Genomic DNA, 13,368 nt, shown 5'->3' on the forward strand with positions numbered 1-13,368 from the left:
AATGTAATTTACATTTTGGCTCAAAATTTCACAACCTGTTTGCTTTTATCTCCTTTTTTTTTTTGACAGGCAGAGTGGAGAGAGAGAGAGAAAGGTCTTCCTTTGCCGTTGGTTCACCCTCCAATGGCCACTGCTGCCGGCGCACCGCGCTGATCCGATGGCAGGAGCCAGGTGCTTCTCCTGGTCTCCCATGGGGTGCAGGGCCCAAGGACTTGGGCCATCCTCCACTGCACTCCCGGGCCACAGCAGAGAGCTGGCCTGGAAGAGGGGCAACCGGGACAGAATCCGGCGCCCCGACCGGGACTAGAACCCGGTGTGCCAGCGCCGCAAGGCAGAGGATTAGCCTAGTGAGCCGTGGCGCCGGTACATTCATACAATTGAATGCCATGTAACCATGAAAAAAAATGAAGCCACTTAGGGGCTGGCGCTGAGGCCCAGCAGGTTAAGCCCTGGCTTGCAGTGCGAGCATCCCTAAGGATGCCGGTTCAACTCCTGGCTGCTCCACTTCTGATCCAGCTCCCTGCTAATGTGCCTGGGAAAGCAGTGGAGGATGGCCCAAGTCCTTGGGCCACTGAACTCACCTGGGAGACTTGGAAGAAGCTCTTGGCTCCTGGCTTTGGATTTGCTCAGCTCCAGCTGTTGCAGCCATTTGGGGAGTGAACCACTGGATAGAAGACCTCTCTCTGTCACTACCTCTCTCTGTAACTCTTTGAAGTAAATAAAATAAATCTTTTTTAAAAAATGAACCACTTCACGTATATTGATGTGGGATGATCTTCAAGACATAAGTAAAAAAATGAAATGCATAGGAGCATATATAGTATATTAGCTATTATGTTATAAAAATTACATTTGTGTGTAGCTAGATGGATAGATAGCTAGTTAGATAAGTAAAAGCTACCCAGACCAGGCTAATCATTTGCTATTACTTCAACCACGTATTGGACCTCAAATCTATGTAATCTGGCATTTCTGGGACATGCAGATGTATACTGCACTGTTACTCCAAATCCCAATAGGCGTTCTCTGTTAGAAAGACTGGACCACATATTAGCAGTGAAGTTCTCCCTGCCCTATTGCATGCAATCCAGACTAGATTAACCCCAAGCAGCAACTTCCATACCTTATTTTCCTTTCATCTGATCATGGTTCTTATTTGACCTCCCAAGAATTGTTCTCTCTTCTCACTAGCCAGAGCTACAAAGATTGTTTTCTAAATGATTTTTAGGTCATTTCCCTCAGGCCAGCAGTAATTTTTTTTTTTTTTTTTTTTTTTGACAGGCAGAGCTAGACAGTGAGAGAGAGAGACAGAGAGAAAGGTCTTCCTTCCATTGGTTCACCCCCCCAAATGGCCACTATGGCCAGCGTGCTGCGCCGATCTGAAGCCAGGAGCCAGGTGCTTCCTCCTGGTCTCCCATGCGGGTGTAAGACCCAAGCACTTAAGCCATCCTCTAGCAGAGAGCTAGACTGGAAGAGGAGCAACCGGGACAAAATCTGGCGCCCCAACCGGGACTAGAACCTGGGATGCCAGCGCCACAGGCAGAGGACTAGCCAAGTGAGCCGCAGCACCAGGCCAGCAGCAATTATAATGTCTCTGCCACTCCTATTAAATGAGTGATTAATAATTACCATGGCTTTGTGTTTAAACTCAGCTTTTTATAATTTACAATATTCTGCTTTGAAATCTGTCTGCCAGACAATACCTGATGGTATTAAAAAGCAATGAACATATACACCCACAAATTATTCTAATTCCTGTGATTTTCTGTAAGAATGCAGTATTATCAAAACTTTTGTAAAGAAAAATTCTTTTTAATTCATCTTTAATTCTCTGTTTTGTGGTTCTTACACCCTTGGAATGTGTCAATAGAAAAGAGAAATAGTCTGTCAGTTCTTTTTCTCTTTCTCAGTGGCCTAAAAGTAGGAAAAGGAGTTCTTTTCATTTCTGCCCTTGAAAATTTGTACTTCAGAGCCAACACTGTGGTGTAGGGGATAAAACCACTGGCTGCAGTGCTGGCATCCCATATGGGTGCCTGTTCGAGGACTGGCTGCTTCACTTCTGATCCTGCTCTCTGCTATGGCCTGGGAAAGCAGTAGAAGATGGCCCAAGTCCTTAGGCCCCTACACCAGTGTGGAAGACCTGCCTGGGAGAACCCAGAGGAAGCTCCTGGCTTCTGGCTTCAGATAGGCACAGCTCCTGCCGTTGCAGCCAGTTGGGGAGTGAAACAACAGATGAAAAACCTTTCTCTCTCTTTCTCTCTCTCTCTCTGCCTCTCTGCCACTCCTTCTCTCTCTTTGTAACTCCAAGTTTCAAATAAATAAATAAATAATTTTTTTTACAAAAATATGCACTTCATATTCACACTCATGCTGTTCTGGCTATGATGGACTCAGTGTGGTATTGTTCCTCTCAGAACAGTAGACTGTACTGCCAGCATCCCATATGGGCACCAGTTTGAGTCCCCGCTGCTCCACTTCCTATCCAGCTTTCTGCTATGGCCTGGGAAAGTAGTGGAAGATGGCCCAAGTCCTTGGGCCCTTGCACCCACATAGGAGACCTGGAAGAAGCTCTGGGCTTCCGGCCGCTGTATTCAATTGGGAAGTGAACCAACCGATGGAAGATCAATCTCTCTCTCTGCCTCTCCTTTTCTCTCTGTATAATGCTTTCAATTAAAATACCTTAAAAAAAAAAAAAAAAGAATAGTAGAAGACCAAAACCGTTAAGAGGATCATTTTCTAGTCTTAGTACTGCTTCTGAGTATTCTCCTGGAAAATCTTTGTCTAGCTTGAACATTGCTGCTACCCTCCCATGCCTCCAAACTCCCTCTAGGATCCTAGCTTCTCCAAAGAGCATCCAGTCAATTGAGCTTCTAATTTCTTTATTCATAAAAACTTTAGTCACATGTTGATTTTCCTAGTTTTTTTTTTATAGTCTAAATATTGCAGTGTGTTAGCAATGAAAATGTAAAAATCTATCCAGTGTATTTTTTTAAAGCTTGTTTTATGAGAGTTGGATTTTACATTAAGCTTCTTTCAAAATCCTCTGATTTCCATATGACAGTTGCTTCTATGTGGGACTCAAGAGATATCTGCATCCTTCAGAGTATGCTATCCCTACTTCTGCTGCAGGAAGTAAGATGAAAAAGGCATCACCCTGGCATCACCTCATCTTCAATAACTGGCTAGACCCTTTTGGAACTTCTCCACATTGGTTGCTGCCTGTTGATCTCTGAAATCATCTTTGCAGACAAACAAGACAAACTGTTAATGATTCATGTCAATACAACCTACACTGACATTCTAGCTTGGAGTTCTTTGGCCCCACTGGAATTCTTTGTTACACAGGCCCCACTGGAACTCTCCAAAAGTTTTCTTTTTATTTTTTCTGTTTTTCATGCTTATTTTTCTATCATCTAAATTTAAAATTTAGAGTTCACAGGGCCAGCATTGTGTAGCAAGTAAAGCTGATACCTGCAATGCTGGCATCCCATATGGCTGCCAGTTCATGTTCCAGCTGCTCCATTTCCATTCCAGCTGCTTGCTAATGTGCCTGGGAAAGCAGTGGAAGATGGCCCAGGTGCTTGGGCCCCTACACCCATCTGGGAGACCCAGAAGAAGCTCCTGGCTCCTGGCTTTGGCTTGGCTTAGCATTAGCCGCTTTATCCATCTGGGAAGTAAGCCAGCAGATGGAAGATCAATCTCTCTCTCTCTCTCTCTCTCTCTCTCCCCCTCTCTGTAACTCTGCCTTTCAAAAAAATAAATCTGATTAATGCTCTGGCCTGAAGCGCTGGCATCCCATATGGGCGCCAGTTCAAGACCCAGCTGCTCCACTTCCCATCCAGCTCTCTGCTATGGCCTGGGAAAGCAGTAGAAGATGGCCCAAATCCTTGGGCGCCTTCACCGGCGTGGGAGACCCCAAGGAAGCTTCTGGCTCCTGGCTTCGGATCAGCACAGTTCCAGCCGTTGGGGCCAATTGGGGAGTGAACCAGTGAATGGAAGACCCCCACCCCTGCCAATCCTCTGTGGATCTTTGACTTTAAAATAAATAAATAAAATCTTTTTTTTTAATAAATAAAATCTTTAAAAAAATTTTTTTAAAGTATTTGAAGAATAGGGTCTGGGGGCCAGTGTTGTTGCGTAGCAAGTAAAGCCACCGCCTGCAACACCAGCATCCCATACAGGTGCCGGTTCCTGAACTTGTTGCTCCAGTAACAATCCAGCTTTCTGCTCATGGCCTGGGAAAAATAGCAGAAGATAGCCCAGGTGCTTGGGCCCCTGCCACCCACGTGGGAGACCTGGAGGAAGCTCATGGCTCCTGGCTCTGGTCTGGCTTAGCATTCACTATTGTGCCATCTGGGGAGTAAGCCAGCAGATGAAACATCTCTCTTTCCTTTTCTCTCTGTAATTTTAACTTTCAAATCAGTAAATGAGTATATATCTTTAAAAAATTATGAATTTAACATCAAGCATTGTGGATAAATTGCTACCTGTGATGCTAACATTTCAGATTGGAGTGTGGGTTCCAGTCCTGGCTGCTTTGCTTCCCATCCAGCTTCTGCTGATACACCTGGAATAACACAACAGAGGATGGCACAAGTGCTCAGGCCCCTGCAACCCACATGGGAGACCCAGATAGAGTTCAGGGCTCCTGGCTTTGACTTGGATCAGCCCCAACTGTTGAGGTTATAAGAGGAGTAAACCAGTGGATGGAAGATTTCTTTCCCTCTCCATATTTGTTTATCTCTCTATCACTCTGGCTTTCAAACAAATGAAACAAACATCTTTAAAACAAGTACAGTAAAATTTTGTCAGCATCACAAAGAAGTAGAGGACCTAAAATGTAATTTATTGGAGTGAGATGGACATTTTGAGATTCGATGATTGTTTACAGCCCTTCTGTCTTCCGTTGAGGAACAGTGATTTTTTTTCTTCATACTATTTGTTGAACTCTTAGTGTAGGATTAACCTTATGAGTATTAAGTAAACTGAAAATAGATCTTTGCAAAGATTAAAAGTGGGAATGGAAGAGGGAGGAGAAAGAAGGGTTGGAGTGTGGGTGGGAGGGAGGGTGAGATGGGAAGTAACAATGTTTCTAAATCTGTATAAATGAAATACATGAAACTTGTATAACTTAAATAAAATTTTAAAAATAAATAAATGTCAGATCACATTTCACTTTCACAAAGAAACAGCCAGTCTGATTTTCATGCCTAGACCCTGAAACCACCTTTATTACTACAGCACTCATGATCACTGATTCGTTAGCTTTACTAACTCACCACTCCCATCCAGACAGAGCATTGGATTTTACAACTCTGGAATTATATCATACCCAAGCATAGAAAAGGGAAGTAACTTTCCCAAGGTTATGTGGCTAACAGGTGGCAAAATGGGAATTTTAACTTGGACAATGTGGCTTCACCCCTGCCTGCCTCAGTTCTCACATGCACTTACCCGAGTCATGGTTAGATGCTGGGTAGGACCTGTGGACATCTATATTCAAGGATTTTGGCAGTAAGCCGTATACTAGAATGATCCAAATTAGATCCTGAATTTAAAACAATAAATAACTACAGAGGACACTGGCGCACTTGGGAAATTTTAAATATGGACCCTCTATTAAATGATACTATGTAACCATTAAGTATCCTGGGTATGATAAAGATGTGATGGTTATGTAAGGGAGCATATTGTACTCAGGAGACAAATACTAGAGTATTTAGAGTGGAAGTGTCATAATGTCTGCAATTTTCAAATGTTTTAGGGAAAGAATTTTAAAACAGAATGATGAAAACATATGGCAAGAGGTTAGCAATTAGTAAATCTAGATAAAGGATAAATGAATGTTTATGTACCAGTGTGTCAGTTGTTCGTTTCTCTAAACCATTCCAAATTTAAAACAAAAACAAAAGAATCATCATGATAATTATTCAGATTATTATGGTAATGATAATTATAATGGAAAAATAGCAGAAAGAGTAAGAAGAGAAATGAAATCAGGTCCTAGTGTACACAAAGGTAATTATTTTATACTTTAATTCTTAGACTCAAAAAACCTTAAATAAAATTGATAAAAATTATTTGTCAAATAAGCTTTAAAATCATTAAGCATATAGATTATAGATGTTCTTGTACTAAAAAAGAAACTTCCTTTTTATTCCATCAGCAAATAGTTCCTGAGTGTCTGCTAAGTGGCTTATTTTGAGATATAGTTCAATCCTTCCAGCTGTAATGTTCTGTGTGATACTACATATCTAAATACAATAGCATCTGTAGCTCAAGGCCAAGTCACATTAGTTTCTAGATGTTTCCTAGGCATCAATTAATGACTTAGCTCCTGGATCTGAATGTGATTAGTGAGGCACTACAGGCAGGGACACAGTAAGCATCCCAGACATTCCTGCCAGAAGGAAAGGTGAAGGATCTACTTAATCTTTAATTCATTTTCATAGCTATCATTTCTCTTGAAATTGCTTTCAATATGCTTTATTTTGCATAGACAGTCCACAAATATCTTAATAGCTAACTTTCATTCAGCAACTGTGATGGGCCAGGAATCATAAAAAAGTACTTAATGTACTTTATTCCCAATCTTTATTAACAATTCATTGTACCTCGTGGACACATAGCTGGTAAGTAGCAAAACTGGTTTGAGAATAGAGCTTTCTATTACCTTAAAACCTGGAGACTTTCCTTTATGTTGTGTTACCAAAACTATAACAAACACTGGGTCTGTGCATGGTATAGCAGAGTTGCTTGCCTTTGTGGTCTACCAGGCGTAGAACCCTTTCTTGCAAATTAGAAAGGACAAATAAAATACATGCTTTTTAATGCTCCAGTATTACCACTGGTTATATGGTGCCACAATTAAATGTTTTCCCTGCCACCACCACCACCCACCACACGCTCAATTCTTGATAGCAAGGGAACTTTGTTTTAATTCATCTATATATTCACAGTGCCTACCACATGACACTCTGTAAATGTTATTGAACTAAATTATTAATGGGCTAAAAGGAAAACTGGTTATAGTAATGGAAGACAACATTTTCTTATGCTTTTTCTATGTACTAGTTGCTCTTTCTTCACAAAAGCGGTTTTTCAGTTTCTTTGCCATTTCAGCTTCTCCCAGATTGGTTGATATGTTGAACCCAGTTTTCACTGTTGTGGCCTGTGCTTAATTGAGCTCAATAAGATAATCAGAAATCTGAGTCTAGAGCTCATTTAGCCGTGCCTATAATTTAATCAGAGTTTTCTGTTGCCCAGATTTAGTATCTTTGCATTTTATTAAGTCTTTATTTTTTTACTTGCTTATGTCACAAAAGCAGGAGAAAATTTTTTATTGGAAGCATATTAGAAAGAAAAGATTATTTTAAGAGTATTCAGTTTTCCCTTTCAAAGCTGTTAGACGAGTACCCCCATCCTGAAGATTCTCTTCTGATACTCTTTATCATCTCTTTTCTCACATTCAGTTTAGAGCTTAAAGTGGGAATTTTTTTAAGTGTATTTTGCTGGCATCTCATGTTTAACAGTGTCAGGGGTTTGTGTCCCTGGAACGAAAACTGTTTCTCCAGAGCCTTTTTTCTCTCAGCTTCCAGTGAAAAGAGGGGCGAGGCGAGCCAGTCGCTTACCACAAAGCAGTGCCACCACAAAGGAAAGATTAAGGGTTTAGAGAGAGGTCAATATGGGTTTTTCTCTAACTAAACACTTTCCTAAAGTTTCCTTGTGGAAAAATAATGAAGTCATCTCAGAGTTTTTAAAGAATTTTTATTTCTTTTTCGCCGTCTGCATTCGCTTGTCTTCTCAGCATGGATGTTTAATCTTCCTAGGCTTTGTGAATTGGCCCAAATGAATAAGTGGTGAGCTGTCTCTCTAGGAGCTAGAGGCTTATTCTAAGGGCCTAATCACTGAGTAAACACATCTTTGCCCTCCCTCTCACAACTGCGATATAATAGTGGAGATTCTAGCACAGTAACCTGGATATTGCAGGGACCAATGCTTTGAAATGCAGAATGGTTGATCTTCCAAAACAGACAGTGCCTGATCTTCGCCTGCCTCTTTTTTCTTTTTTAAATTAAATATTGCCAAAGAGATGCTTTTTTATTGCTTGATATTGTGCATTAGTGCCCCTGGATTTCCAAGTTTAGTTTCAGTCAACACTGTCGGCTGCACTTATAGGGAACTCTGCATGTTGGGTTTCTTGGTAGTCTTTTTGGCACATGTGTGTTTGGTTTGGAAGAGCACTTAAATTAAATCAGTGAGATAGCAATGTAGATCACTAATCTCTTTCTCAAAGTCTAAATGTTCAGTTTCAATGTTCTTGAGAGAGATAGGCATTTTAAAGATTTAGCCATTGCTATTGTTTGGTTAGAAATATGCTGATTTAAAAGTGGACAGCTCCCTTGTTCCCAGTGTCTCATTAAATGTAGTTGCTGAGATACGATCAAGCCGAATTAGAGGTTAACATCCCTCTGTCTATTCAGCAAGAGAGCTCCTAAGAAGAGGAGCTCTGAATTTGTTAGTGCTGATGGGTTCATGTTCTTTTCCCTAAAGCAGCAGATTGCTTGGTTTACTAAAACTGATTTAGCATTGCTGCTGCCATTTGGTGTCTATTATGCCAGCAGACTGTGGTTGATATCAGCATTCATGTTTCTTTCCTTAAACTGGCTGTGACCCATGCTAGTTTAGGGTGCAAAGAAGACTCAAGGAGATCCAGTCCTCACCTTTGAGAGACTTAGTCTAGAGGGGAAACTGGTAAACAATTGTAATACTAATGAAAAGAGAGAGCAGGGAAAGTTCCATAGAGGCATTTGTTTTGATCCTTAAAGGTTGAGTAGGAATTTACTAGATAAGTATCTCTCCAACAATGTATCAGATTAACAAACTTCCTAGAAACCCTGCAACTGTTATCTGCAGATACCAACATAGATGAAGAAACCCTGAGTCTTTCTTGTTCACCATTTTATTGCCTGTGCTTCCTGCTGGGCCTGACAAAGAGTATTTCAACAACTGCTTGTTGAATGATTGAATAAGTGAATTAACACGTAAAAGCAAGCTTAGTTCAGAGGAGCTACTTATACCTAGAAGTGCTGTCCTTAGTCCCATTACTTGCTGTTCCAGAAGCCCAGAAGCACTGATGTTATATGCAATCTGGCATCTTCATATTACATGAGCACTCCCACAAGCCTTAAGTGCTGATTTTCTTGCTGCCTCAGTAGTCTCAGAGAAGGAACACTAGACATGGGTCAGTTGATCTGGGTTCCAGTTCCCAGTATATTTCTTGCCAACTAGCTGTGGAAATTTGGTACAGATCAGTTTTCTAAACCTCTGTTTCCTCATGTACTAGTGAAGTGAAGAGTACCTATTTACAGGGTTATTCTGGAGATTAAAGTCCGTAATGGTTGTGAGAGTGACTAATAGGGTATCCTATTATAGTACATGCTTTTAGAATCTTAATGTGCTTGTCTACCTCTGGCTGTCCTCATCTAGTACAAAATTTTCCCTTACAGACAATATTTTATTAAGAACTTTATTATTATTTGCATTCTCTATCGGAATAATTCCAAGCATCAGACTTGAGTAGTCTTTCATCAGTATGACCCTTATATTTTTCTTTAAGTGTCTTTCTTTTGATTAGAATCCCACACAAGCAAATTTTCATATACTGACTTATCACACTGTTATTTCATATGAGGGGAAAGAGCCTAAGCTTCTTTGAAATTTTCCTTGGGTAGAATTACACAGATTGGTTTGTAGGTTGTTTTTACCATCAAATTCTATCTTTCCTTTTTGTCTGATCATTTTAACTATTTTCACACTCAGCTTTTCTGTAAAGTGGCACTAAGAAGTTAAATCAACAACAGTTTTGTTTTTTTCATAATTTCATTGTGGTTAAAGCTGATTTGTTGTGAGCTATGTTGTTCGATTTCAGTTTTTAGTTTTAATTATTTTATTGAATGTCTGTAACGGGACACTTTTAAGAGAGCAAACTGTTATTATAATTTTCCATATTAGAAACCACATGGAACATTTTCTAAAATAAGGAGGAAACAATACATGTAAACTAAATTTTTTTTTATCTTTTTAAAATGATAAAGATGTTACATGCTCTCAGGACTTATAGGAACACAGTAAGGAATTTGTAATTACCCATGGAATTAAAACTTCATTTCAGACTTTTCCCTTTCAAGTAGAAGAGATTTTTCTTTGTTCATAGTGAAAAAAGTATGTAAAAGGGATCTTACCATTCAATCAATATTTTTTCTGTTTGGTTGGGTAGTTCAAAGTTAATATTTCTTTTTACATGTTAAATACATAATTGTGAAGAATAATAAACCCATTTTATTTAAGGAAAATTCAGTTTTATAGGATATCTGTTTGAAAATGGGCTTATACATGTAAGCAGAACTATGCAATGGCAGTGTTTAATGTTAATTGTAGTTACTGGAGCTTCTTTAGCATGTAGGGAAGCAAAATTTATTCATGTTAGTAGATGCTTTAGGAACTCCAAATGTAGGAAATGTAAGATACTCTTCTAGAAAATAGCATTTAATTTTTGTTTTTATTGTTCCTATAGATTGATAATGCTTCAATGCCTCTCTGAAATTCAAGAAATATTAACATTGGTGGATGTTATCATTGATCAATCTTTTCTTTTCTTTTCAGAGAAAGCTTCTTGCTATCTACCTCCACCATGATGAAAGTGTACTAACCAATGTGTTCTGCTCACAAATGCTTTGTGCTGAATCTATTGTTTCTTATCTGAGTCAAAATTTTATAACCTGGGCTTGGGATCTGACAAAGGACGCCAACAGAGCAAGGTAATACTATTGTTCACAAGTTAAGTTGGGCTGCTATTTTTTTTAAAGATATCATTGTGTTTAGTTTTTCATCGTAAGCGTTTTTCATCCTTAGCACTCAGTTCACTACCATTACATTTCAATATATAAAAGCTATTTGTTTTGGCTGACATGAGTAGTTATTTAAAATTATGAAACTAATACCTAAACTTATAAAACATTCTTCTTAAATTCAAGAATAAGAACAAAAATACATGTCTGTCCTCTACTTTTGCAATAAAACAGGTATACTGCATTTCTAAAATGTTATTGAACATTTAAAGAAAATGTTTTTAATGATGTCCAGAAAAGACAAAGCAAATCTAATACACAATCCTACTGGTAAGTTTATTTTTTAATAACTTCAGTGAAAAAGGCAGGACATTCTGAACCAGTCCAGTGGAATTGGAAATAGCTTAACTCTAGCATATGCTAATTGATGTCATCGCTTTATTGCACACATTCTTTTGCACAGAGCCAGCAATACATCCATATTCTCAATAGGAAAAAAAAAATCCCTTTCCTAACTGTCAGGATAAGTTTACTTAGTTTGTTAATCATAATATCTGTAAGTGATGAATAATTCTTCATATTTTGCCTATTTGAGCTTCCCATCTCAAATATATTTAATCATGTTTAATTTCACATATGTCCGTAACATCCCATGATGCTACTATGGGTGTGTTAACATAATCATAATCAAAGGCTGATGGCTCATGAACAAGAAGATTAAATTAATTCATTTCAACACAAGCCTATTATAGCTACCTAATTTAAGCAATTATACAACAATTAGAAATCATCTGTTTTGTCTTTTTATTGTACGGCTCACTGGCTTTTTTTTGGTCATCACTCAGATTTTGTTATATGTAATCTGAATCTGAAAAGAAAGATGGTTCTTCCCTTAAATGTGAGGCAAAACAATGTTGAAGCAATTTCTTCATCTAATACTTCATTTCTTTAAGCAAATGGTTAGGAAATTTCCAGGATGACTCCTTTCTGCCTTGGAAATATTCCCTGTTATACATAAATAAAGAACCTTTAGCACCTGTATTTGTTTAAATTAAATTAGGTTATTATTCACACTCAGTTAAAGGTGATGAAAAGCAGTGCCAAAAACAGATAAAAATGCAGCATCGAAGGTCTTTCATGAAGTAAAATACGTAGACTAGAGACTTGGCTAAATCTTTCCCCATTCACTGGCAGTAAGGAATCTCCTCCTTTCCTTTTATCCAAAACTTGATAGAGAAGGAAACACTATTTCTAAACCATCTGTAGTGGCTAAGTTCAGCAGGCTACCTGCTGTTATTTTGTTCTATCTTCCATTTAATTCCTTAGTTCCTTTTATTTTACAATGACAAAAAATTGCAGTGTAGTTTCTTTTGAAAAACAGTGTTTGAGGGTTTTTTTATGACTTGCAATCAACAGCCATGTAATTGCTTTGTTATGTTTTACTAAAGAAGTCTGTTAAGTAGCACAACTTTGATACACTAGTAATAAGAGTTTGCAGGTTACAGAGACACCTGTGGTGACCAAAGCGACAGAAGCTGCTTATTAGAAAGAGCCAGTACAGCTGTGTCCTATTAACTCCTTATGACACTCTTTTAAAAACACTAAATAAAGGCCCTGTTTAAGGCTTTAGAGCTATTTCTCAATGAATTGCAGGACCGACTATGAAGTATGATAGAATATTTCAGTCTTCATTTTTAAAGTGTAGCATCCGTTATTAAGTAACTGTCATCAAAATAAAACAAATAATGTTAAAAACTAAAAATAGAAACACCTAGGAATTCAATTTAATAAACAATTAAAGGAACCACAAATGAGGCAATGCAGTGAAAGAGAATGGAATGATTTCTCAAATTTAAGGTAGCATCGTTATTCAAAATCTAATTCTGTCCATATTAAAAATTTTAAATTCCTTTAAGGTATGATGTTCCTCTATATTAAAGTAACAAAATTACATTGCCACTTTTAATGTAATAGTACCAGTGATGGAACTATAAGGCAAATGAGAAAGTACAGATTTTTTTTTTTTTTTTTGACAGGCAGAATGAACAGTGAGAGAGAGAGAGACAGAGAGAAAGGTCTTCCTTTACCGTTGGTTCACCCTCCAATGACCACTGCGGCCAGCGCGCTGTGGCGGCGCATTGCGCTGATCCAAAACCAGGAGCCAGGTGCTTCTCCTGGTCTCCCATGTGGGTGCAGGGCCCAAGCACTTGGGCCATCCTCCACTGCCTTCCCGGGCCACAGCAGAGAGCTGGCCTGGAAGAGGGGCAACCAGGACAGAATCCGGCGCCCCGACCGGGACTAGAACCTGGTGTGCCGGCGCCGCAGGCAGAGGATTAGCCTATTTAGCTGCGGCGCCGGATGGAAACTACAGATTTTACACACACAAGATAAAATTTCATTAAAATGGCATATTCCAAAATAAAGTTGATTTCTTTTGATATATGAAACTGTAAGAGAATTGGTTAGGCTGATTTATTGCCCATAAAAAAGGTTTCACTTGGCGATAATTTGCTTAGCA

At 38.9% G+C, this 13,368-nt stretch overlaps 1 protein-coding gene across 1 annotated transcript in view; it reads left to right on the forward strand.

The window, feature by feature from the left end:
- Positions 1-13,368, forward strand: part of FAF1 (Fas associated factor 1) — a 468,145-nt gene that overhangs the window by 313,728 nt on the left and 141,049 nt on the right. The window contains exon 13 of the mRNA XM_051857780.3: positions 10,666-10,820. Within this exon, the coding sequence (XP_051713740.1) occupies positions 10,666-10,820 (155 nt within the window). The remainder of the gene's footprint in view (positions 1-10,665; positions 10,821-13,368) is intronic.

The sequence above is a fragment of the Oryctolagus cuniculus genome, chromosome 7 (genome assembly GCF_051225735.1).
Source record: "Oryctolagus cuniculus isolate XC-2025 breed Fujian yellow rabbit chromosome 7, ASM5122573v1, whole genome shotgun sequence".
NCBI classification, from domain to species: domain Eukaryota; kingdom Metazoa; phylum Chordata; class Mammalia; order Lagomorpha; family Leporidae; genus Oryctolagus; species Oryctolagus cuniculus.